General features: G+C 41.2%; 1 protein-coding gene across 1 annotated transcript; it reads left to right on the forward strand.

Moving 5' to 3' along the window:
• Positions 1–1,484: 1,484 nt before the first annotated feature.
• Positions 1,485–23,644, forward strand: PPP1R36 (protein phosphatase 1 regulatory subunit 36). Its single transcript, XM_081118728.1, has 11 exons — positions 1,485–1,721; positions 2,437–2,498; positions 9,565–9,645; positions 10,160–10,257; positions 10,356–10,422; positions 12,820–12,918; positions 17,143–17,277; positions 21,697–21,739; positions 22,067–22,245; positions 22,329–22,520; positions 23,027–23,644. The coding sequence occupies exons 1-11, from the start codon at positions 1,653–1,655 to the stop codon at positions 23,208–23,210; spliced, it is 1,209 nt and encodes a 402-aa protein (XP_080974854.1). The 5' UTR covers positions 1,485–1,652; the 3' UTR covers positions 23,211–23,644.
• Positions 23,645–27,510: the final 3,866 nt, after the last annotated feature.

A 27,510-nucleotide genomic window follows, 5' to 3' on the forward strand; every position in this document is an offset into this window, starting at 1 on the left:
TCTTTACTTTATAATATCATGAATTTTTTTTCTAAAGGGAAAATTATATTTCTATTTTAGGTTGTAAATTTCTAATGTCATTTTTTTAAAAAAACCTATTTGGTGAAAAATCCAACCTGAAAAATGAGTGGGTCACTTTTTGAATAATGGTTTAGAATAATAAAAATAATCTTTCTTCCCTCTTTTGTTAGGGTTTGGTAATGCAGAATAAGATGGTCATTCAGAGTTGTAGGTTTTCTTTAAATATTATGTCCTTCTAACACATGTGAAATAACTTGTAACTTTTATGTAGGTGATTGTGTTTAGGTTCTCAACTCTTATTTTTACCTTAGTTTTGTACATTAGACAGCATGAAGTTAAACTATGGTGAGGTGTAAAAGATCTTTGTTTTTCTTTACTCATTGGGATAAACTGGAGGTTGACTGAAGTGTGGCCTGTCTTCCTGATAATGGTTGTAACGTGAATAGATTCCAGGTTTTTCTGGAGCTTCAGCTTATTATTTCTCAGGCTTTTCCAGAGCTTCAGCTTATTATTTCTCCCTGTCCTCCCCACCCCAAGTCATATAAACTGCTGGGTGAGAAACTCTTGGTGACTGGGATAGTCTTACTCCTTTTCAAATGCGTCATCTTGTAGTAAGCCAGCCTTGAGGCCACAGCCTGGAAGCAGCACTGCCAGCGTATAGGTAGGTGGGTTTTCATGCATCTTGAGCCAACCGGAACAGCTAGCAGCAATGGACTCAAGTGAATGGGACATAAACCTAAGTGATTACAATTTTATATTAGTCACCAGGGATTGTCTTACCAAGTGAGACTGAGAGGGTGGAGGTAGTGGGACGGTCCATTGCCCTATTTTTAAAGTTTATGGGAGTATACAATCACCAACTATTTACTGAGCATCTCAAGCTAAGCAAGCTGTGGTGATCAAACAAGACCATGCGAGGTTTCCCAGTCTTGGTCATTCAGCACTGCTTGCAGCAGTGTGGGAAGGAAAGAACCATAAGCTGCACTTCAGCGCAGTTGCAAGAAGAAATTACAACATAATTTGAAAAGGGAAAAGTGTAAATGTAAACATATCAAGTAAATACCCATTGACACAAAGCAAGTTTCTTTGCTTTGAGCAGCACTGATTTTGAGTATTATTAAATGGTGGTGCTTTACACACATGACTCCTTAAACACCCTCGTAACCCCTTTTGGGGATCTTCAGAAGTGCAATCAGTTGTCTTGCCCTAGGTTTCACATCTAGTTATGCAGCAGAACCAAGTTTTGAAAACCTTGTTTCCAAGCCGCCTCCCCTTAAGCTCCCCACCCCACCCCGCCCCAAATCAACCCCGTCCCGCCCGGATTTGAACTTAAAGTTGGGGACGAAGAGAACCCCCCTGTGGAGGTGAAGCGAGGCGTTCCAGCTGAACCCAAAACAGCCAGCGAGGCAGTCAGTGCTTCCCGGGACGCGCCCCGCCCCAGCCCGGGCAGCTCTGCTACGGACGCGCCTCTAAAGCCGCCCCGGCGACAGCGGCTGAGGCGGCCGGACCGCGCGGTGCCCCCGCCCGCGAGGGGGGCAGGGCCCCGCGCCCGCGCGCTCGCCTTCCGGCCGCGGTTTCGCCGCGCCCGCGGCCGGTTGCCTCGGCGACGCCGTGAGGCGGGGAGCGAGGCCATGTATCAGCTGCGGGAGGATTTCCAGAGGAGGAAGCGTCTGGACCCGCCGGCCGTTTCCCGGCCAGACGTAGGTGTAGCCGGGGGTCGCGCCGCCCGGGGCGGGGGGAGGCCGCCCGGGCCCCCGGCCGAGCGCGCCCCGGGACTCACGGGCCCAGCGCCCCCGGAAACAAGGGGGAAGTGTGTTCGGCAAACGGCCAGGGTGGGTTCTGGCCCCTGCGCGGGCGTTTGGGCGTTCACGAGAGTCCCGCCCACCTCACCTCCTCCCAGGTACCCAGCCCTTCTGGGGGCAGCGGCCTGCTCGGGCGGAGGGCCCGGCCCGCGGGGCGGCGGCTCGCAGGGCGGGGGGCCCCTCGTCCCGGGCCGGCTCCCGGCGGGGCGGGCGGGGCCGGAGCCGGAGCCGGAGCCGCCGCCTCCCCCGAGGCCCAGCTGCTCCGGGCGGCGGCCGCCCCGGGCGGGTTCGCGGCGTCTGCGTCCCAGGCGATCGGCCGGCCGCGGGCGTGGCCTTGAGATCCTTGGCGCAGCCCGGGTTTTGCCACTTGCCTTCCGCCCTTCCTTCCCTTCTCCCTTCTTCCTTTCCTTCCTTTCTGTGGAAACCACACCTAAAAACAGAAAGGAGAAAAGCCTGGCTTCGAGTAAACACACACACACAACACTTTAACTTTCTACATCTCTATGGAATAAAGAACAACTAACAGGAATTACTGTTAAATGTTTGTTGTGGCCTGTGGGTTGTAAATCGAACTTTTAATTATTTTTGCTGCAATCCTTTCATTTTACGGCAGTTGGGACTACGATTAGGCGTGTGGTACTGGAGAGATGAAACCAAAACTCTTGAATTCAAAAGGTAAATTTTTATAAAACTTTATTATAGCTTTTGGAAAAATTACATGTGCTTGGGGTAAAAAGAAAATTCAAGCAATACAAAAAGGGTATAGAAAATAAAATAAATATACACTGGCATCTCACCGGTCAATGGCAGGAGCTGTCTCACTCTTCTTCCTGACCCTGAGCCATCTACAGAACTTCACAAAGTAGACATTCACCAAATGTTTATTTTTCAATAAGTCAGCTATATTCAAGCACAGGAAAACTAGAGGCAGGGGACCAATTAGGTTAGTTGTAGGAGGATTACAAATAGTTTTACAGGTAAGAAACAGGACTAATTCCATGTTGGTAGCAATAGAGAAAAGGCTGCAGGACTTAGAAATATTTAAAAGATTGAACTGACAGGAAGTTTGGGTAGAATTGATAGAATGTGGTGCCTGGGTGTGAAGGGAGAATTAGATGTTTAGGTTGACACCCACATATCTGCTTTAGGTGGTTGGGTGGCTGGGATTGCCCTTCACCCATATACAGATTGAAAGAGGCAAAATTGGTGATGTGTTTGAGGATGCTATGACATGGTCACGTATATATGTCATTTAGACTGTTGGACAGATGAAGCTGGAGGCCAGGAAAGGAGATGTATAAAGTTACATCATATTTATGTTAATAAAACATAAATAACTTAAAGACTAAACAGTACTTTATAATCGTAGTCAAAAGTTTATGTTTCATAGAGTGTTTATTTCAGTATTTGAGTAATCTGTCATTTCCAAGGCAGTGATTTCAGTTTTTGTTCTCAGATATGTCACGGAAAATTCTGTTGAGTAGAAACATCCCCCTCAGTGAGTGTGAGATAAACAGTAAGAAAGACAGCAAGATAGCTTTGGGATTAGACAGACAAAATACATTTTAAAGCACAAGAACATGTGGATATACATTTTTAAGTGCCAACTTTTTTTTTCAAATTTCATATATATTTAAAGGCCATCTCAATCCCCTTTTCTGTCATGAAAACTGGGCCATACTTTTTTACTTACTGTCTGTAAATAAACTTAATTTGTAGTATTTTTCTTTTCTTTTTTTCTTTTTTTAAAAAATATATCTTTATTGATTTCAGAGAGAGGAAAGGAGAGGGGGAGAGAGAGATAGAAACATCAATGGTGAGAGAGTCTCACCACGCCCCTCTTGCGTGCCCCTCTTGCACGCCCCTGACTGGGGATCGAGCCCACAACCTGGGCATGTGCCCTGATGGTGAATCAAACCCCAGTTGCCTAGATCCTAGGTCTACGCTCAACCGCTGAGCCATGCCCGGCTGGGCTATAGTATTTTTCAAACTAATTTTCAGTGCTAATCTAATAATAGCCCTCCCTAAGTGGCACTATTTCCTATATAAGCTTACTAATAACAAACTCACAGATATCAATTTTACACCAACTTTCTTATTAATAAAATATTCATGTTCATAAACTAAAGTTCCTTTTGGTTTATTATCAAGTTATTCTTTGAAACTGGCTTGATTGATTTCCACTAATTTTGGAGAATATACATGGATGGTTGATTTAAAAGATGGATTATATGGCACAATGTTGAACAAAAAAGGCCAGACAAGAAAAATGTAAATACTGTATGATTTTGTTTATATATGAGTTTAAAATAGCAGACAAAAAACAACTGTGATGATAGAGGTCAGAATAATGGTCACCTTTGGGGAATTATCAACTGGCAAGTAGAAGAGAAACTTCTGAGGTGCTGGAAATGGACTATATAGTGATCTGCATGGTGGTTACATGGATATACATAGTAAAAAAGTCACCAAGCTGTCCACTTAAGAGTTATATACTTTACTACATGTGAGTTATCCTTCAATTTAAAAAGTTAAAACAAACCCAAACTCCAGACTCTATGGAATATACAAATTGGTGGCCGTTAGGAGAGATGGGGAAAGGTATGCCATGAAGAATAGATGAGGGGGCAACTCTTTTGTGGTGGGGAATGCTTTGTGTTAAAGCAACTCAGTGTGGCAAACCTCAGTATCAGGATTACCCTGGGAGCCCAGCTGCTAGGGACAACACTAAGGAAGAGAAAAGCAGAACTTTGTGTGTTTTAGGTCAGAGTTAGTATTTGCATTTGATGGAAATATAGGTACTGATTCTCTTCCAAAGTCTAAGCATATCCCATCACAAATTGAAATGTAGGCTTGAAGACAGAGAGGATACATGAGCTGGAACATGCTCTTTTTTTTCAGAGACAGTGCTGCAGAGTAGGTCACCCCAATGTATGGTGATGAGACATGGCAGAGGCAGAGGAGGTTGAGAGGGGACAGTGGTACGGATGGGCGCTGCAGAGGCAGAAGGCCAGTTTGGTCACTGCTGTCAGACCTAGTTCTGTTTGGTATTGCTCCACAAGCCTTTACCGAGCATACATGATGACACTGCATCTATGCTCTAGGAAGCCCTCTCCCTTGGTAGCATGGAGGGGTGAGATTAGAACTAGGGAGAGAAGACAGTTATGCAGCAAACCAAGGGGGAGATGACTTGCAGGAGAATGGAGAGTCAAAGACTCCTTCTAAAGAAAATGATTAGAAGAGTCAGAGGAAGAACCCTGAGACACACAAGCCTTTAAAGGCAAAATAAGATTTTCTAAGAGGGATTGGAGTAGAGAGTGATCAGCAATGTTAGATGCTTAAGGAGAGCTCAGGGTGGGGCAAATACTAAAAAGAGGCCTTTCTTTGGATTTAACAAGTTAGGAATTGCTAGGGACTTACGTGAGCAACAGTTCCAGGGGAGCAGGAGGGTGGAAATTAGGTCAGGAGAGAAATTAAAGGAGGAAAGAATCTGAAGTAAAGATGAGAAACTAGCAAAAACAGAGCACTCTTATCAGTAGGTTTACCAATGAAAAAGGAAAGAGGTGATAACCTTTAGAGCATGCAGTACTAAGTGAAGGGGATTTTTGTTAGTTTTGTATTAAAGGTAGGAAAAGTATTCATTTATTTTGGGAGAAAGAAAAGATGTAGGAGAAAAGAAGGAAGGTAGGAGCAGGATCAAGATCACAGGTTAGCTTGGGAAAAAGAAGCCGTTTTTCCACAGAGTGTGGTGGGAAGGAGGTAATACAGACAGGAAAGCATGAAGCATGGGAATTCGAAAGCTCAGGGAGGGGTATCTATGCTGCTCTCCTCCCTGAAAATAAACCAGACCCTTCTGGGCAACTCTTGGAAGGAGAATCTTCTGTTAGCATTGCTGCTGACCCTAACTCTTCCCCTGAGGTTGCTGCTCCCCTTGGGGCTCATTCACCAGTATCTGCTACCACTGCCACAGTGGGCTGGCTAGGGCAGAGGAAAACCACATTTGCCCATATGGGACCATTTCCATAGCCCAGAAAACAGGGAAGGCTTCCCGAGGGAAGTGATAGCCAAGCCAAGACCTGAGGAGGAGGAGGAGTTGATAAGGCAAAGAGAGATGCGGTTGGGGAGGAGAAGAGTACATTCTAGGCAGAAGGAACACTTGCAAAAGCCCATTCTTGAGAGGGCATGGGACATATTTGGGACTGCAGGTAGTTCAGCAGGCTGGGTATAGAGTTCCAAGTGTTAAGAGATAAAGTAGACCAGGGCAAGATTGAGAAAGGTCTTGCATCCCGTGCTGAAGAAGTTGAAGTTTATTCAGAGGGTTCAGGGGAACCATCAAAGGATTTTAAGCAGGGAAGCAACCTGTGATTAGAACCACATCTTAGGAAAATGACTGCCTGCAGCATGGGAAATAGTTTGGAGGGAGACAAGACTGGAGGCAGGGAGGTCGATTAAGAAGCAATTGCAGCCTGGCCAATGTGGCTCAGCGGTTAAGCACTGACCTCTGATCCAGGAGATCAAAGTTCACTTCCCAGTCAGGGCACCTGCTCGGGTTGCAGGCTCGATCCCCAGCAGGGGGCATGCAGGAGGCAGCCAGTCAATGACTCTCATCATTGGTGTTTCTCTCTCCCTCTCCCTTCCTCTCTCTGAAATCAATAAAGACATATTTTTTTAAAAAAGCAATTGCAGCCCTGGCCAGTTTGTCTCAGTGATTAGAGTGTCGCCCATGGATTGAAAGGTCCCGGGTTCAATTGTGGCCAAGGGCATGTACCTCAGTTGCAGGCTCACCCCCATCAGGGCATGCAGGAGGCAACCAATCAACGTGTGTGTGTGTGTCTCTCTCTCCTACTCCCTTCCACCCTCTGTAAAAAATCAATGGAAAAAATATCCTCTGGTGAGGATTAACAAAAAAAAGAAGAAGCAATTGCAGCCCTGGCCAGTGCGGCTCAGTTGGTTGAGCATCATTTCATAAACCAAAAGGTTGCCAGTTCCATTCCTGGTCAGGGCACATGCCCAGGTTGTGGGTTCAGTCCCCAGTTGGGGTGCTACAGGAGGCAACCGATCAATGTTTCTCACATTGATGTTTCTCTTCCTCCCTCCCTTCATTCCTTCCTTCATCTCTCTCTAAAATCAATAAAAACATAGATTTTAAAAAGAAGCAGTTGCAGAAATTTAGTTGATAGATGATGGTGGCTAAAATTAGGATGGTGTTAGAGGGAAGAGAGGGAAGTAGAGAAATTGAAAAGATATTGGAGAATTCAATGATTAGTGGACTGTAAGGGCTTAAGAGCGATAGAGAAATCAAGGATGACACATTTTCTGGCTTGGACACCTGGATGGGTGGTGGCACTTCTTTGCTGAGATGGGAGCAGTAGGAATAGTGAATACACGTTAAAGGGGAATGAGTTCAGTTTTGGACATACTGAGTTTGAGGTATCTGTAGGATGGATGCCCAACTGAAGGTGTCCAGTAGGCAGATGTACCAGTTTATATGTCTGCAGAAACATCTGAACCTTAAATATAAATTTGTGAGTTATTGGTGTTAGTTGAGTAGATGAAATTACTCAGAGGAACTGAACAGAGTAACCAGATGGAACCCTGCGATAGGCCCTCATTTAGGGAACATAATTGGGAAAGGGGACTTTAGAAGACTAAGAAAGAGCACCAGAAAAGGGGAGGAAATTTTGGAGTGTCATGAATCCAAGATAATGTGCTTTGCAAAGTAACAGCTTGCTCTCAGGGCATTCACATTCTATCTGGAAATCTCTTCCTTGTTCTGGTCTCCTTCCACATGAGGTAGGTCACCTTTTACACCTACTAGCCAACAAGAGTTTGCAGACTTCTAGGTATTCTCAAGTTCAAATCAGGAGAAGACGATCCCTTTCCTCTCTCCCACCTTGCATTTCCTGGCATTTTCGTGGATAAATGACACTGGAAATCTTACCCTTCTGAGAAGACCTAGCACCCTCTTCACAGGCAGATCTTGCCTTGCCTTTTCGGATTATACCTGAGGGAGATAACTATCAGAATACAACTGGATATCCATAACATCCATGCAAGAAATGGACATACAGTAACGGACAGGGAAAGGGTGGTCTTTATTTCTCAATAGGCAGTTAAGGAAGAAACAGTAAAGAGTGGTTTGGTTTGCAGGGAGACCTGGGTTCCGATCCTAGTTTTCCTGCTTACTAGGTGGATATCATTTGTCAAGTTACTTAGTCCTGCCAATATCAGTTCTCTCACCTATAAAGTGATGTAATACCTCGTGAGCAATAAATGACGGTGTTGCATAATTCATCAGCATGCATACCCATTTCTTATTTGTTAAAGAGGAATACCTTTATTCACAAGTCACATCTAGGTTGGCCCATGAGGCATTGCGTCTCTCTGACACAGTGTGAGCAGTCCTATCCTTTCTTGTCTCCAGTGCCCCTACTCCCAGCTGGAAGAGAACCAGCAGCCTATATGAGTCTTTGCCAAGGTCATTGACTCCCCTGATGACATACAGCAGAGGAAACTACACCTCCAGCAACCCTGAACTTCTCTTGTTTTTCTTTATGACCTGAGGGAACACTACTAACTCACCACTGATGAGCTCTAAGTTTGTGGAAGCCAAGAGTGGTCCAGCCCTCTGTGTTTTAGTGATGGGTTCTACAGGGAAAATTTTTTTTTTTTCTCATTTATTTCAGGGCAAAGGGAAACAACATGGTTATGTTGTAATATTAGGAAAACTCATGAATAAAATGCAGTCTGTGAAATGACCAGATTCTAAATGGGTTGTCAGATTGAGGAGGAGGCTGTGAAGGCTATAGTACACTACAGAACTAGCTCAGACTGTGGTTTGGGAGCCAATCAGATGTGTAATTCAAAAGACATTTTTCAGTGATTTCTAGTAACCTTTTTAGTGATTCCAACTGCACTGAGAGGATAGGCCTGCCTTACGCTGCCTCTAGAGCTAAGGCACTCCACTCACAAAGAAATCTGTTTGACCAGGGAGCAGGGAGTGACTTTGGTCAAGTGAAAAGCGACTCGGACAAGTGTGAAGTAGGGAAGGCATGTCCAGAGGTCAGAGAATAGAGGTTTCACAGTAAATGCCAGACTATTGGCTAAGGGCAGGCACTTTCTGGCACAAATTTCAGACCATGAGACTTGGGTCAGCTTCTTTGCACCTTTGTTCTCTCCATCAATAAAGTGACAGCCATGTACTAGATGATCTTTTAGATGTCCTCTAACCTCCAGATTTTGATTTTATAATTCTAAGCTTATTTGACTTAGCTCATAGACTTGATCTACATGATAGTCCCAAATGTATTCTTTCAAATTTCTTATTTTAGGGCTCTCTAGCCTCAAATTATCTAGGCAAACTAATAAGGCAAGAAACTTTGAATTATAGGGATGGGACTGAGAAAAGGTTACTCAATAAATCAAAAAATTCTTCCAAACTTATCATGAGCTTTGTTTCTTATGAAGTTACTACATTTTCAGATGGAAGTGTTTTGTGTATGATGGTATTCTGGAAGCTGCTGATATGTAGAGGCTGAATATAAAGCCCACAATTTTAATGTTTTTCTCAATGATTGTTCCATATGTAAATGCATACATTGAGTACTGCTGTGCCTCAAATTCCCTTTAGGCTCCACTTGTAATATATCCTAGTCCTAAGGTTACATAAGCTATGGTCATGATATGAGTAGTTTTCCCCTGGGAAAAGGTTAAGTTACTAATTTTCTCACTTCTATTACAGTTTTACACCTGCAGTAGAACCCAAGGAAAAAGGAAGGAAAGGCAAAGCAGTTCACTTTGCTGAAATTGATGCTTCAGACAGGTATCCTAACTTCTCAGCCATGATAGCACCTCTCAGCAGAATGGGTTAAGCCTTTGCAAACTCGAAGAAAATATTCCCATTCCCCTAGGCTGAAATGCAGATACCCATCAAGTTAAAAAATGCACTGTTTCATAATTATGGTAGGAGTTACAATAGTCCCTATAAATGTATCTGTGTGATAATTTTCCTATTAGAACATTTTTAGCTTTTTTAAAATATGAAAATGGTATCTGCACCATAAATAGATGAGTTAAATGATCTATTTTGGATGGACTTGTTCTTTACACTTTATGCCAGGCAGTGTACATTCCTCCTACCCATATAGTACATATAATGCATATTCCAAATAAAACATATTAAAACATATTCCAAAATGATCCTACCTTAAACAAAACCCAAGCATGAGACTTAGGCACTTGTTAATTTACAATAAAAGTCTCATGCACCTCAGGATAGATTAAAGACAACTAAAACCTATCAAAGCACTACTAGAAACTGTTATATTCTAAAACAGGTTGACAGATAAAAGATTTGCTTCAAGAGATGCTAAGTCATCTCAAGCCTTAGAGAAACGAGGTCAGCAGGGCAACGTTACACTGAATGACGCTAAATGTGAGTAACTGTTCACTCATCCTTATGTCTTGTCTGGTGTGAACCTCTAAGGCAGCTCTTTGTTCCTCTTTCATGTCCATCTTCTTTTTCCCCCCTAGTTGTTGCTTTGCTTTTGCTACAAGAGACTGAGATGCAGCGGATCTGTTCTTTTACAACATTTATGAGGTATGTAATGCTTGTGAAACGTTTTAGATCTTTTATCCTTTATTTTGAAGGAATTCTATCTGATAAATGATGACAAATCTGATTTTTGGAGAAAGGCCGTGGGGCTGGCTCTATGCAAGCCATCCTTTCAGGAACCAGGCCAGAGAAAGGACACCAGAAGTCACAGGAGCCCACAGTAAGTCCCAGGGCAAGGAAAGTAGAGAGCATATTGTCAGAGTTCTGAAAAGACTGCACTATATTTGTATAAGAGTTAAAGGGTGTACTCATTTACTGAAGATCAGTTTTCTCCATTAGTTGTGTTTGGCAGCCCCAGCAAGTCCTAGGTGTGTGGCTCTGGGTGAGCTTCTTGGCCCTTCTAAGCCTCAGATTCCTCAGACGGTGTCTCATGGCTGTTACTGGAAGGTGCTTCACATGGCGCCTGCACTAGTGAGTGCTCAGTGAGAGGTGGGTCCCCAGCGCTATTGGCAGCCTTCGCAGATTCCCTCAGCATTCAGTGAAGGCTGCTTTGGCAAACACCTAAGATTCTCTATCTGAAGTTTTATTCCATGAGGAGCACACTCAGCCTGACTACAAGGCAAGCAAGGACCTCAAGAGAATCAGTGCCTCAGAGCAGCCTTGAGTCTGGGATGTGCCAGGAGACTTGGTAGTTGAATATCCCAGCTTCCGTCTGTCAGGATAACTTTGAGAGGTTTTTCTGCACTGTCTCCCATAGTCCCCTACAGGACTGGACTTCATTTGTCCACAGTGGTAATGAACTTGTTAACCCCTTTGTTGGCTTCCTTCTCTCCTATTTCACTTCCTCACTCTCCTACTGATATTTCTTGAGATCTCTTCCCAAGTAAACTACTTACTCTCAAATCTTTGTCTCAGGGTCAATTTCTGGGAGAACCCAACCTAAGAGAGGTAGTTATTAATATCCTGAAAAAAAAATCTGCAGTGCTAACCTTCATCCTGCTCTCAAGGTACAGTTAAGGAAAGCATACTGGAGCAAGAATTTCCATCTGGGGTTGGAAAGGAAGCAGCATAAGTCTTGTAAGAATATTTAGAAAGAAAACAGTGACTTCTAGTATAAAAACGAATGAGAAGGGATTGTAAATCAGTGCGATCTTTTAGGAGAGCAAGATTTATGAAACTTTACTATGTATATAATATATACCGTGTCCTAGCAATTTCACTTAGGAAGTTACCCAGAGATATGGTTATAAGGATAAGCACTGCAGTAATTTCTAATATATATATATATATACATATATACACACACACACATATATGTATGTTTTTATTGATTTTAGAGAGGAAGGGAGAAGGAGAGAGAGAGAGAAACATTGATGAGAGAGAAGCATCAATTGGCTGCCTCCTGGGGATGGAACCTGCAACCTGGGCATGTGCCCTGACTGGGAATCAAACCCATGATCTCTTGATTCATTGGTCGATGCTCAACCACTGAGGCACACTGGCCGGGCTATAATATATATATTTTTAATCCTCATCCGAGGATACGCTTCTTTTTCAATGATTCTAGAAAGAGGGAGGGAGGAATGGGGGGAGGAAGGGGGGACATCAGTGTGAGAGAGAATCAGTTGCCTCCCATACGTACCTTGACTGGGGATCGAACCCATAACCTAGATATGTGCCCTGGCTGAGAATGGAACCCACAACCTTTTGGTGTATAGGATGACACTCTAACTGACTAAGCTACCCAGCCAGGGCATGTCTATAATATTTTTAAAAGACCTAAATATCCATCAGTAGAGAGCTAGTTATATAAATTATGAGATATAGAATACTCAGCTGTTTAAAAGAGTATATAGTATTATGGAAAGAGGTCCTTGCTACAAAGATATGAGTGACAAAAACAATTTGTAAAGATTTGTGTATACAGCATTAGCCTGTTACAAAAAAATGAAGGCATACTCATGCATATGTATGTGTGTTGGTGTGTGATTGTTGGGGAGGGTACCTTATACGTGATTGTCTATGCTTCGGAAAGCTTAGGAAGGACTCATAGCAAACTCCTAACAGTGGTTACCACCAGGGAATAGGATGGTGACGGGGGTGAGAGAAGAGAACTTTTTACTTGCTACATTTGTGTACATTTTTTAAACAATGGAAAAGTATCACTTGTATAATAAAAAACTTTTTAAAATTTAAAACTAATTGATAAGCAAAACTTACCAACTTATCAGTTTTCAAAATGATAATTTAATGTTTGACTTTCCAAAAGTTTTATTTACAAAAGTCAGGTTTCTTACATCTTCAACAGTATAGTAATAGAATTTTAAATGGAAATTAGTTGTATGATAGGCATGATAACATGTATTTCTACTTATGCTGTGTGTTCATATATTTTTTATGAGAAACATGTTAGTATTAATATCTTTTTTCATCTCCCCATAGGAATAAGAATCTTGACAATTTCCTCATGGCGTTATTATACTATATATCTCATTATTTGGAAAAAAACTCACTGGAAAAGAAGCCCAAAAGCTATATGGTGTAAGTAGGATTTTGTAATGTGCCTTAGAGTTTTATCACTACCAGTATGAAAACTAACTTTTGTCTAGGGTGAGTGAAGAGGTGATGGAAAAATTTAAATCTTTGTAGTAAACTAAAACAGTTTACATGGGAGGAGTTCACCAGTTTTTAAAGTTCAATGAGTAATTCAGATGGGTATTCTGGTAACAACATATTCCAAATAATATAGACAGCACTGCCCAACAGAAATATATTTAGAGCTACGTATGTAATTTAAAAGTTTCTAGTAGCCACATTTTTAAAATGTAAAAAAATACAAGTAAAATTAATTTTAATATATTTTATTTAACCCAGTGACCTAAAAACATCATTACAATATGCAGCCAACATTAGGTAGTTATTGATGAAATAATTTACTGTTTTTTTGTAGTAAGTCTTTGAAATTTGGTGTCTATTTTATACTTACAACATATCTCAATTTGGACTAGCCAAAGTAAGTGTTCAATAGCCACATGTAGCTCATGGCTACCATATTGGACAGTGCAGATATAGATGTTATTTGTGTGGTTTTTATGCTTACAAAGTTCTTGCTAAAGGGTTTGTAAGTGTCTAATTAAAAAACTAAGAATTAAAAAAATTAACAGATTTAACCAAAATAATATTCCATATCACAGGAATACTCCCACAAAATTTCTTAGGCTACATATGAAGAATTTATCTGCTTTAGACAAAGGTGACTCAGAGCTATACACCCAGGGCAAGAATCTGGAACTCTGCAACTCTGGAACTCAAGAGTCCAGAGCAGAACAATGCCTCTCAGGCTTGGTGACCTTTTCAAAGGCCATGGAACTTTCCAAGTGCCCAGCCTGCCTCTTCCAATACATGTGGAACAACCCAATGATTTAGCTGTTAGGAATGCTGGTAGAATCATTAATAAGTTGCTGCAGGATGTTTTCAAAATGCAAAATCCTTGTATACAACCAAGCAGTTTGATTTTATGGATAGATAAATGTATCTGGGTAGCAGTTTTGTAAAGCACCAAATAAATTCAAACACTGCTACTGCAGCTGGGCCATCACAATATGCAACATCGTGTTATCGCAGGGCTGCATTTCACAGCAGGGCATCCAGAGATCATAAAGTGCTCCTGTGGGAGCGAGGAAAAGGGCTCAAGCCAACTGGGGGCTCAGAAGGTTTGAGGAGTCTTACTTTTCCCAGAAAGAAACTCACTAGACCGTGGTGGATGTTCGCTTATATGTTGTGAGGTGTTTTCTCTCCTAATTCTAAGGATTATTGTTAATCTAGCAGAAAGATTTGCTTCATTTCCTAATTTCTAGGAATAGATAACAGAAGAAAGGTTTCTTAGTTATTTTTAAAATTCACTAAAACTTATTAGAATACAGTGGTATAAGGTAGGCTTTTTTTTTTTTAAGTATATCTTTATTGATTTCAGAGAGGAAAGGAGAGGGAGGGAGAGAGATAGAAACATCAATGATGAGAGAGTCATTGATCGAGCCCACAACCTGGGCATGTGCCCTGACCGGGAATCGAACCCCGATCGCCTGGATCCTAGGTTGACCCTCAACCGCTGAGCCCCGCCCCTCCTGGCAGGCTTTCTTAGAAGGAATCAGGTACAGAATGATAAAGAAAAAAACAAGTGCATTCTCTCTTGAGCATGCCAGCACCTTCCCCCCACTTTCTTTCCTCAGGCATGTATTTTGCTTTCCTTCTCCTAAGCTCCAAGGGTTCCCATAAGACTTGCAACCAGCAGTGGGCAGCTGCTGTCCTGGGCTAACCCCCCAAACCTGTCTCCAAGGGCCCTTCTTTTGCCTCTGTAACTGTTTACTGAGTCCACGCAGCCCAGCTGGCTCACTCCTTCTGCCTCTGTGACTTTCTTTCTGAAGGGCCAAGGCAACTCTGCATAGGCTCACTCCTGTTGCTGTGATCTTGCCTCTTCTATCTTAAACCGTCCTTTTGTTTCACTGTCCCCAACTTTAATAAGCATACTCTCAAACAACAACAACAAAAACACACAACAAAAAACCAAACAACAACAAGACTTAAAATTATTGATTCTATGGTGTGATTCTAAAAAAATGGTGGTAACTTCATTTTCAGGCTTCCAGTTTACTTATTATAATAGAAATAAATATAGATTGCATTGAGATATTGGACATAAGTAACTTTAAGCAAAAACATTGATTTTTGTCAAACTAATGAGGTATAACAGGGATAACAATAGTACCAGCTTCACAGAGTAATAATGCATATTATTTTAACCTAGAGCTTGGCACTTGGGAGGAAAGCCTGCAAACTGTGAGAGGAGCAGAAAGGGATGTAGGAGAATAGTAAAGATACATTTGATGGTTTTAGATGGTTAAAACCCCTAATTCCAGAAAAAGAAGCCTTATCCCCATTTTACAGATGAAGAAGCTAAGGCTCAGAAAGGTTAAATAGTGGGCTGGAGATAACATACCTTGTAATTGGTGGAGCTGACATTAGAACCCAGGTCTGTCTATCTCCAAAGCCTGTGCCTAAACCTCTGTGCAATGTGAGCACCACCTGCTTCCAATCAGCTATGCTCGTGTTTCCGTAGTTCATCCATTTATAATTAGGAATTCTAATGTGTAGATGTCGATGTGAACAAAACTGACTCCATCTGTGTATTCCTGCTTTTGTTTCTCTTCAAGTTTCCATGCCGAGAACTCTAACCTAACTCTGGCCTATATCACTACTCATTTTGTCTTTCTATTTTATATATTTTGGGAGTTTCTAGTTTTTCTGATAGACAAAAGATAAATGCTTTGAATGTTGAATGCTTTAAGTATTGAATATCTTCATGCATGAGATTTTCCCCTAATTTTGAATAATTTAAGAAAAAATAAATTTCCAGGAGAGATTATTGGATCAAAATTTATAATCAATTGTATGGCGCTTGAAATTATTATCAGATTTTCCCCCAGAGGATTATACATGGGCTTGTTTTAAATGCCAAGTTCTACCCCTACCTACTGAATCAGAATCTTTGAGAGGGGGAGGCACTGGGAATCGGCACTTTTAGCAAGTAACTCCAGGAAATTCTTACATATATTAAAACTTGAGAACCATTGGCCTAAAAGTCTCAAGGTGTTTCGTAATTGTTGTTGTTTTGTTTACAACAACAAAAGAAGAATATTAGCTACTGGCAGCTCTGGCAAAGCAGGAGTGAATGGTGAGGGTGGGGACTACTGAAGGAAACGGAGGCAGGCACAGTGATGGCCTTGGGGTGCTTGCAGGGATGTGTGTTTGGGTTACATGAAACTTGGGCATTTAAAGTTGGAATTCAGTTTATTCCAGAAACTTATTTTATTTCAGCCACTCACAAGCCTTCTCATCACATATGATAATGTTTTGTACTTTGAACTATCTGTATTATTCTCAAACCCACCTCCTTCCCCCAACAGCATCTCCTCAGGTGGTCAGTCTAGTGGTTAACATCAGAAGGGGCAATAATTTGCCTCTTTTGTTTAGAGTGCATTTCATTTGGTTTAAATCTTTCTGAATATTAAAAGGCAAAGAAAAAGCTAGTGACACTTACCTTTTCAATAGTGGTCATTGAATGTAATGTGGGCAATATTGTTTCCTTCTATACTGCAAAAACTTCTAAAATTAGACTTCAGATATGCTGTAACCTAAGAACAGGCAGTCTTTTAAAGTTCATTTGCAATTCAGTTAGAACTGGGGTGTGTTTTCAAGGGAAAGAAAAGTTACTGAAATTGATGCCAAAGTTTCAGAGTCTTAGTCCACAGATGCCTGCTTAGCAAACACGGAGGTGAGAGTAGGCAAACACTGAGCTCCCCTCCCCTCTGCTCTTAGTTGTAATATCAGGAACCCAGGTGAAGCTGAGATGGGAGTCTCCATGACTGTTATAGCAAAACAGCAGGGAAGTGGGCTGCTAGCTACCTCAGAAACCAAGATAGAAAATAAGTTAGGACTGCCTGTATATAAAATTAGGGCTACATGGCATAAAGTATAAAGAACCTATGTAAAAGTGGAAATCTGCCATAAACTTGAGGTGCTGGTGACAATGATAAATATCAGAGGACTTTGAGGACCTCTCCCACATCTTGAATAAAATAAATGAAGGGATAAGTCGGATGTGTTGACTCCCTTGTATTTCTTTCAAAATAGTTTATCCTTCTGACTTTCTATTAATTTATATATGCATTTGCCAAAATTAATCCAAATTATCGTTTTTCTTTTCAGGGGCCTTGTAGAGAAAAAAGAGTTGGAATTGGTTTCAAGTAAATTAGAAGCAGCCCAGAAATACTTGGCGCAGAAGTACTGTATCCTGGTCCTGGGCCTGGGAATGCCTGACAAGCATCATATGTGCTGCGGGAAGTAAGTGCACATGTAGGATTTCATTCTATCTTCATTTGTATATCCACATCCTTAAGACTCTTAAATTTGACTTTTGGTGCCCTTGAGAAAGGTTCCTGTTTTGTTGTACAGAGTAATTGAGCTCAGCTGAGGCTCTGTTTCAAACAAGGACAGAGAAATGTCTCTTTTGAGAGAGAGAAGCGAGTATGGGAAGAATCTCAGCTGATTTTTAACAACCCTCTACTGCTTGGGTTTGAATGTCTTTTCTCTCAGCATATATCAGATTAATGGAATCTTGCTCTCAACCAGGAAGGCTTCCTGCTGCCATACAAGGGCCAGTTGTCTGCCTTGGGAGTGAGACCATGTGATGGGCCAGTGTTGATGGGGGTATTGGGTGCATCTCCTGCCCTTTGTGTTGTAGCAACAACAGTTGTGAGTACAAGCTAGTGAAGTGGGGTTTATAAGATGGCCTTGTTTGTTGGAAGGTAATTTTTACCTAAGGATGACAGTTTATACACTATTAGTAATTAAAATTTAAAAGCAATCTTCCCAGGGTCATCCAACAAAGTGATGGTGCTGGGATTAGAATATTGGCAGTTCGAATGGGTCGGGGCAGTCCGGACCGGCTTGGAGCAGAGACTTTGCGGACTCTGGTCAGTTGTGGTGAACAGGCTTCGGCTCAAAAAAATAATCTTATTGTCTATTCTTAATGTTTAATCTTTAAAGTACATATGCATTACAAACTAATTTGGGGTTAAGAAAGTATAAATAGTTATCTCATGAATTAGAGTTTTTGTGATATCTTTTAGTTCCCTGGATATAGAAATGCCACATAAATTCTTATACTTTTTAACAGTACGTTTTTATTACAGTGTAATGTTTATTCAGACTTTTAAAGGAACTCATTTTGTTTGACTGTGATTGCCTCAGTTAGTACTAGCTCGTTTTCAGGAGATGGTCTTTGTGTCTCGTTAATATGCACCATCACCTGCTTTTCTCCTGCCTATTAGATAGCGGTTGGAGAGGAATCAGTTTAGAGCTTACCACCCACCACCGTTCACTTAAATTTCATACAGGTCAAAAATTAAACAAAGGATATCGAAGAAAACAGATTACAGCACGTTTTTTCCCCAGTAAAACTTGTTTATTGGCCATGGTGTTATATCCTTAAGTGGAGTTTATATTGTTCTTTTAGTTGTTTTTTCCAGGAAACGAGGACAATGTTTTTGCCAGTTATGAGTGATTAACTGATTTTAACATCATTATTTCACTTCCTCCCAAAGTGAATAAGCTAATATTCTTGTGAGAATGTTTTCATGAGTATTTTCTGACTTTCCTCTATAATATGGATCTCTTTAATAGTGGACTAGAACACCTTATGCTATTTATCTCTGGGGTTAAATTAAAGATTTCAGTAGAACCAACAATTTGGGGGCTGTTAATTTAGTGCTTTCATGTTTCTTGAGAAGTAGGAGGACATGCCTTTCTCTTCTAACTATGTCTGAAATCCTGATATCACAAAAGCTTTGGCACAGCTTCGATGAACATGTTCAGTGAAAGCTCTCTGTGTTTTCCAGGATAGAGAAGAAAACTCCCTTAATGGCACATGCTATGGAATTAGATCTGTTCTTTGGTCTGGCCAATTCTGGCTCCACCCCCACCTCTACCATATACCCTCCTCCTGTGCTCTTAATGCAGTTGTCGCCTGATGGGTGACCAAAGAGGCTAGAGGTGCGCCTAAGGATGGGGAGAAAGGGCTCTTTGAAGCTCAAGTGTGTAAATCATCCTTAAGCCCCATTCCCCCACGCTCATCCCCAGTCACACACATTCCTTTGAATTTTCTCTTCCCTGGTAAAGAGCGGGCCTTTTGACCTCCATTTCAGTCTGATTTCACCTAAAGCAGCAAGGGGCAAGTGGAACACAACTTTCTTCTCTCCAGTCCAGAGCCTCAGTGCGTCTGGCCCTAGGCTTTGCATCCCTTCAGGAATGACTGATAATATTTGGGGGGTTTGAATACAATCAATGTGTTATTAAAATTAATTTCACCTTTTTTTTTTTTACAGTTGCGATTAGAAAATTTTAAATTACATTTGTGGCTTGCATTGTATTTCTGTTGGATTATGCTATTATAAACCCTGTTTCAATTTGTAAAGGATTTGAGGGGCTTAAATTTGTTATTTAGACTAGATACATTCCTAAATTTATAATCAATTTGTTTTATTAAAGATTTTTTATTGGTTTTTAGAGAGAGAGAGAGAGAGAGAGAGACATCAATTGGCTGCCTCCTGCACACCCCCTACCGGAGACTGAGCCACAACATGGGCTTATGCCCTGACCAGGAACCAAACCAGCAACCTTTCAGTGCACTGGATGACACCCAGCCACATTGGACAGGGCTAATCAATTTATTATTATTATTATTATGTACTTAATATAAAAATTATGAAATAAAATAGAAAGAAAAGCAAAATGACTCAAAATGCACCAGCGAGAGAGGAATTCAGATTTAAACTATGAGGTGCCCAATGTACTCACACTCTGCCTTCATTTCCTGGGCTCGGTTCAGCTTCATATGCAGAGCTAAGTCAGAATGGTGAGAAGAAACCCACTACAGTCTGTACTTAATTACTGCAGTGTGGGCTACATCAATTTGCTTTGGGCTTTAAGGGAGAAAGAAGTCCCAGTTTTATGGCAGCTTGAGGAAAAGGGGAGGGAGTTTATGATACCTTTTCTTCTAATATTTAAAAAAAGAAGACTGAAAGAAAAGGAGAGAAAGCGTGTGTTTCTTGGACAATTACTCTGTCATTTCAAAACCTTGCTGAGATGGTGTTAGTTTGGGTTGTGCCAATGTAATACTACTCTAAACCTCCCAGAACAAAACTGATTTGGTATTCCAAAAACAGGGTTTGACTGGTTTCTGCTTCAGTGTGGCAGGTCTGATGGTCTCTGGTTTCAGCTGGCAGAGTGCGTAGGAGGGGGGAAATACCACAAAAGCACTCCTGTCAGACAGAGACTTCAGGTGGGACAGAAGGATGCTGAGGCTTATCCCAAAAAGTTTCTGCTGGGTTCTGTTGGTTTAATATTTTTTAACTAGTGTGCAAAATATTGTAAAGAAATAGCTTGTTTCCCTTGCATTCTGATTATGAGGGCAAATGTGGAGCTCTGACGGGCCTGAGTTTTAGTACAACCTCTACCCCTAACTAAATATGTGTCTTTGGACTTGAGTCTCAACTTCATTTTCCTCAGCTGTAAGGCTGACTACGTCATAGGGATCTTATGAGAACTAAATATGATAAATGCAAAGGGCTTAGCATAGCTCTTGACACATAGCCCACACTTAGTAAATGTTCACTGCAATTACCATTGTCTTAATTCTTTGTTGAAGACTTGCATACAAGGAAACCAGTGTGTAAATGAAGAGTCTATAGGAGGGGAGGGACCTACCTCAGTAAAAGCTCAACCATTTCTTCAGTGGTTCCCCAAAATGGAAGTCTAGTTTGGGCTCATGCTGATCGTGAAGTCCCTGCGAGAAGGTTGAAGGTCCTGAGGGATTTGGATCATCCAAAGGAATTTAGAGCCTGATACCAGGTCCAGTCCTAGGTCAGATACTCCAAATAAGGCCCAAGCAAAAGCAGAAGCAAACCCAGAGTCAACCTGGGAGTGCTTTGACGCTCATGACTAATTAAGTGACTGCAGGTGCACAGCCCTCTCTGTCAGCTCTCAAGTCCTCCCCAGGCCATGCCTGCTTTCCTAGGGCTGGGAATCAGAATCAGAATGGCCTGTGTTGGGGAGTGGAGGCTGAATTCACTAAGTGTGCCCATGCAAGTACAGTATCCTTAACATTAAATTTGTGTTGCAAGGACGCATGGACAAATGCCTGCCTTTAAGAGATAAGGCTCAGTCTACATACCTCATTCAGAAGGAATAGCACACTACTGTTCCCAGTCTATTGATTGCATGGCATAGATTATATTTGCATGGCATAATGATATATTTCCATTTCTTCTTGCAGCCAATAGCCATTACCATCGTTTAAGGTTGTTTTTCTTCTTTATTTTAGACTTACCCTCTAGTTGCTTTATTTCCATACCTACTAACACCTCATGTTGCCTCTTCATTATCTTTCCACCTTCCCCACCTCCCCAACACTCACATCACCAGTAGCATTTGGAAGAATACATTTCATAGCTGGCTGCTTTATCCTGAATTTATATTGATTAACCTTTGATGGAACACTCAAGGGGTTTTGATCTGGGTAACCTTAGAAGGTGGAGGAAAAGATATTGGGACTCATCTGCATTTTGATGGCATGTGCCTAAATAGTCTTGGGGCCATAGGTAATGATTCTGCAAAGGGATCTTTTGAAGATAAGGGTTTACTTAGGTCACTGAAAGATTGAACTTCCCTCTCAACCTAGAGTTGTAATTCGTTATATTGCAGGGAGAAAATATCAGATACACAAAAAGACTGGAAATTCTTTGAGGTGAGTCACTTATATTTGGGGGCTTTCCTCTTTTATATGAAACATGAAGCATAGTAAAAAAAACTAATAGCCATTTGCCAGGTACTTATTTATAGTGAATGTCCTTTCTCAAAAGAATACTAACAAACTATATGCCACAACTTAAATTTTTGATCTGATTTTCCTCCTGCAAAGGTGAGTATTTGTATAATTTTCTATAGCTTTTTAAGAATGTTGAGAAATTGGATCATCTGGGTTTGCATCTACTTAGCAGTGTTAAGTAGACAGGTGGGAGTTTTTCATATCATAGCTGTGTGGGTTGTGATTCTTGTCTGTTTTCTGTTGTAGTCCTTTTTTACTTTCTGTACATATGTAGCTTGGATTGTTTTCCGACGTCAACACTTCACAGAGATTGAGGAAGAAATAGGGAGGCTCTTTCGTACCAATATGTTCAATATTCCTCGAAGAAAGCGTGAGGATGAAGAATCAGGAGGGGAAAAGAAACGCATGACATTTGTGCAATTTAGGTATGACTTTTGACTTTCCTAAGCTCAAGGATATTTCTAGAAAGCAGGATGATGTGGCCTAAATGTCACCTTTCTCCCCATAGGAGAATGATGGCAAAACGCCCAGCGATTAAAACAGCCATTAACATGCGCTCTCCAGTCATGTCTACTCTGCTGCCGTCTCTCAGAGAAAAAGCTCAGAATATCTTTGAGAAAAAATATAATCAAGTAGGCACCAAATTCCCAGACCAGATGCAAGAGCACATGGAAAATCTGCACTCTGTGCCCATGCCAATGTAAGTGGCCCAAGGAGAGAGAAAAGAGGGCCCAGAGTGTCACTTCCTAGTTTGGGCTTGGAGGGACAGGGCCTCAGACACCATGTGTCTGCCAGAAAGCTGAACAAAGATGAAATCACCATCTTATTACCCACCCCCTACCCCTTTCCACCTGTTTCCTTTCCAGAGAAGCTCTTGGTACATCCATCCAGACTAGAAAAGATTGCTAGAACATTAAGCTAGACTACAAATAGCTCTAGTTTGGACAAGTGAGTTGTAGACTCTATAAGGCTGTTTTTCCATTAGAAGAATCATCCTTGGGAAATGTGAGAAGGGCCAGTATAATATCTGGCTTTGGACTGAGTTTTTTGATACATAATTAAGACCATAGTGGTGGTTCAGAGAAACAAGGAATGCTTCCCCCTTAAAAAAAAAAAATAGCTATGTGTATACACACACACAGCCACAGCCATACACCTTAGTCTTTAGCCTCACTGCTTCAGCTATACCAATAATTCTTTTCACAGTGTTGGCATCTTAGGGGAGCCTCGATGTCTGTACAACCCTCATACTCTTCTCCCCCTTGAACCAGAAGAAAGCAAATCATCTGGGAGACCGTCTTTCCTGACAGAAAGAAATAACTTGAGGATTCAGGATACACTGGACTTGGTCGTGAAAACACTGTCCTCGCAAATATCGTTCCCTAAATAATCTGGTATATTCCATTTCTGTAATTAAGTCCCTGTAATTAAGTCATCATTTTGACTTAATCACTTTACATCTGACTAATATTTGTTATTATTAAACTTTTTTAATTGTTCAAATTATTTTGTTAAAAGTTCAACAATAGACTATTAAAGAAATCCAGAAAGCTCTTGAAAAGCTCATTTTCCTGTATTTAATAGTTTGCTTTGTCATTTATTTATCTCCCTGGCTTCTATGTGACTATTTAGATAACATACTAAGACATTTAGCCAGTGTTCTAGTGGACCGATGAAGAAATAATCCACTAGACTATTTTTATTCATCTCTGAGTTCCTTTTTGCTTTATGACAAAGTGTCTTTGGTATGTTTGAAAACAAAAGTTTATAAAAAGGCAAATTAAATATTTTAAATAAATCTCTTTCTATATTATTATTGGCATTAAGATATAAAGTATATCTGATTCATTTAAAAGCCTTTTAGCATATATGTTTCATTAACTATTTATTGATTTAACAAATATGGATTAAGTCCCTGCTCCATCCAAAGCCTTGTGTTGGGTTATGTAGGGAAAGATCATCATCAAGACAGAGACCATACCAGGTTTGGGTAGTAGAAAGAATGAGTAAAATACATACCTGCTCACGAAACAACATTGAATATGACAGAGGCCAGGGAAGAGGTAAACACTGAGTGCCCCTAGAGGACAGAGCAGAAAAGCAATCACTTCTGAGGGGAACCAGGAGTGTTCTGATTGGAATTTGGGGTTGCAGGGACTGGGTGGCACTAAAGGGGGACTTCCAGTTGGAGGAAAAACATGTGCAAAGGCAGAGATGAACAAGTGTGCCCTGTGACAGGAATGGCAAAGGCATGATGTATGTGAAGGGGTGCGGTAAAAGAACAGGCTGGAAGGTTCAGCTAAGCGTCCCATGAGGGAGTGGAATGTTATTTGGGAGGCAGTGAAGATTAGGAGTTGCTAATGAAACAAGTTCACTAGGTATAATACAGAGCTGCTGATTATATACTATTATCATTTTAAATGCCCTGTAGGAGTTTTGCCAACTGAAACAATGGGACTGAATTTACCTTTCTGTGGCCACACGGGATCTTCAAACTTTAAAATCCTTCTTTTAGCATTTAGCTAAAAATTTATTCATTTCACAGAAAAAGCTGGATACCTTTCCCAGATTTAATATCCGAAGCAGAGGAATGCCAGCTCCAGCCTATTGGTAATGTGGGGCAGGTTCTGTTAAACCTACTCAGTCTTCACTCACCCTTTATTATCCAGGTTAGTTTCTGTTATTCCTGTTAAAACTGCAAAGCGTTTATCAAGATCCTGGATTATAAGTTAACCCTTGCTGGACTTTTTACTTATGCAGAGAATTTGGCTATAATGCACTCTGTCATAACAAATTTTTATCTAGAACATGTTGACATGGTTTCATTTTTGTTTCCTGTTTTTGGTATTTTAAAAAATATAGCCTGGGAATTGTGACTTTTATAGCTGTCTTTACTAGAGCACTGGGCTTTCTCTGGCTCCTTTCTGAACTGCAAGGCTTTGGTGTACTTCATTTATTAATTCCTTCATTTGTTTCTTCTTTTTTTCATCCTACAATTACTGTATCCCCACTCTGTGGCACTCAGTGTGGAAAAAATATAGCCAGCTCTGACTGGGAACTGATAAGTCTTGGAGGAAGACAGACAGGAAACAAATGCTCAGATAATGAACTAATTGCAATGCTGATGAGTGTGGCAGAAGAGAAGAGAATGCTATGAGAGTGTATAACCAAAGGCTTGCTCATGTGTGGGGGATTATCAGGGGAAGGGGAAGTCTCCCTGAGGAAGTGACATTGAAACCTGAGACTTGAAGACACACAGCAATTAAAGAGGTGGGAAGTGAGTAGGGGAATATTCCTGACTGTATTAGCTATCTATTGCTGCATAACAAATTGCCCCAAAAAAACAGTGGCTTAAAACAGTAACATTTATTTATTATCTCACAGTTTCTAGAGATCAGGCATCTGGGTACAGCTTAGCTGAATCCTCTGACTCACCATCTGTCAAAAGGTTTCAAAGTGTCAACTAGGGCTGAAGTAACCTAAAGGCTTAATTGGGGTTGATCTGCTTCCAACATGACTCAAGTGGTTGTTGGGAGTATTAAGTTCCTTGCAGGCCGTAGGACTGAGACCTCAGCTCCTTATAAGCTATTGGCCCAAGGCCCCCCTCAGTTCCTTGCCATATGAGCCTCCTCATAAATAGCTTACAACACATCAGTTGGCTTCATTAGAGTGAAGGAATAAGAGGAAGAGAGAGAGTGCAAGCAAGACAGAAGTTACAGTCATTTACAACCTAATATTAGAACTGATGCCATCACTTTTGCTCTGTTCTGTTCATTAGAAGCAAGTCACAAGGTCCAGCACACCTCAAGGGGAGGGGACCACACAAGACAGAATATCAGAAAGTGAGGATCATTGGGGTCCATCTTAAAAGTCAGCCTGCCACACTGGCAGAGGAAACATGAAAATCTTGAGGCTGGAAGCAAAGCCCCTTCAAGTTGCTGAGAAAAGGCTTTTGTGGCTATAGAGAGGAAGGACAGAAGAATGAGATGTGAGTGGAGAATAGGCAAGAGCCTTGTCATGGAAGGTTCTATAAATGCAGTAAGGATACACTTCAGATCAATGTAGCTTGTTGCAATTCAATTGTGCAGTTTGTGCCTTGTACAAAGGCATCAGCCAAGGGCACGGATGGGGCTGAGATCCTAATACATATCTTGGCCTGGTTCTAGGTCTTTCCAGAGGGAGTCCCTATTTGTAATTCACAAACCAGCAGCCTTAAATGGGTACCCTTTGATGGTTTTTAAGCAGGTGTATCCTTAAAGCTTACCAGGAGGGTTTTCTTTTTATTTAAAATTGTTAGCAATTAGGGAATGAAAAGACAAACTACAGGCTGGAGAAAATATTTGCAAAACATATCTGATAGAGAACTTGTATGCAAAATATAGAAAGAACTCTTAAAACTCAACAATAAGAAAACGGATAATCCAACGAAAAAATGGGCAAAAGATATGAACAGACACCTTACCAAAGAAGATATACACATGACAAGTAAGCATATGAAGAGATGCACAACATTATTTGTAATTATGGAATGCAAGTTTAAAAACCATGAGATACCACTACATACTTATTTAAAAAACAAAAAACTGACAATACAAAATGCTGGTGCGGATACAGAGCAACAGGAACTCATGCTCATTACTGGTGGGAATCAAAATGATGGAGCCACCTCAGAAGACAGTTTGGAAGTTTCTTAATTATGTTTCTTACACAAGAAATCTTTGTTTAGTGTAAAAAATCTTAGAAAAGTACAGAGAAGTACAAAGAAAAAACTCAATCTCACCACCAGGACATCTTATAATTGTTAATGTTTTGTGAATCTCCTTTCAGTCATTCGTGTGCATATTCGTAGAAACGAAACTGAGGTCATGTGCATACCCTTGTTTGCAACCTCTCTTCTTCACGTAGTAATATGTTGTGAACATTCTCCTACGTCAGCCAGTACTCATCTGAAACTTGATTTTAACTGCCCTGTGGTATTCTAGGGTATGAATGTGTCACAATTTCCTTGCCCAATCCCTACTTTCTTGTAACACACATATTGTCACTCAAAATACTGGTCTCATTTTCTTAGGATAAAGCCCTGCAAATGATATTGCTGCGTCAAAGAGCACACTCATTCTCAATACCCTATTATTGCCAAATTTCCTCCCAGAAGGCTGGCCCCAGAAAACACCGCCTCTGTGATGGTGTTATCCATTATTGATTTAAGACTTGTTGAGGGGTGGAACTATGTCATTCCATCCAGCCCTGCGACCCGATAGACATTTCAGATGGCTTTTGGGGATGATTATGAGAGTGATAAAATAATGTATCACCTTGAATTTACAAGCAGCCATCAGTCATGTATTGATAGCCTGCTCCATGCTCAGAGCCTTGCCAGGTCTACAGCGTGCTTGAGAAGTGTAAGGTGGAGCTCCTGCCCTCAGAGCTGAACTATGGAGTCAGAACACAGCTCATTAACAGCTTGAGGGAGCGTGCAGGTAAGACTATATTGTGAAGTGGAGACAAGGGCTCAGCAGTCAGCCAGCTCAGAATTATCCAGGCAGAAGTAATGAGGTCCCCAGATAGGAGGAACTCACATCTCGTTTCCGCTGGTCACCCCGTCGTCCTCCTGCACCAACGCTCTGATGAACACTTACCATGCAGCACAGCTGGTGCATCTGAGTTTACCTTTTTTCTGGCAGGCAGTG

This window comes from Miniopterus schreibersii (genome assembly GCF_964146895.1).
Source record: "Miniopterus schreibersii genome assembly, chromosome: 1".
Lineage (NCBI taxonomy): Eukaryota > Metazoa > Chordata > Mammalia > Chiroptera > Miniopteridae > Miniopterus > Miniopterus schreibersii.

Coding starts and splice junctions, on each gene's coding strand:
- PPP1R36 (XM_081118728.1), top strand. CDS start 1,653: ATGTATCAGCTGCGGGAGGATTTCCAGAGGAGGAAGCGTCTGGACCCG. Junction 1,722..2,436: donor CGGCCGTTTCCCGGCCAGAC/GTAGGTGTAGCC, acceptor ATTTTACGGCAG/TTGGGACTACGATTAGGCGT. Junction 22,521..23,026: donor CACTCTGTGCCCATGCCAAT/GTAAGTGGCCCA, acceptor TTCTTTTCACAG/TGTTGGCATCTTAGGGGAGC.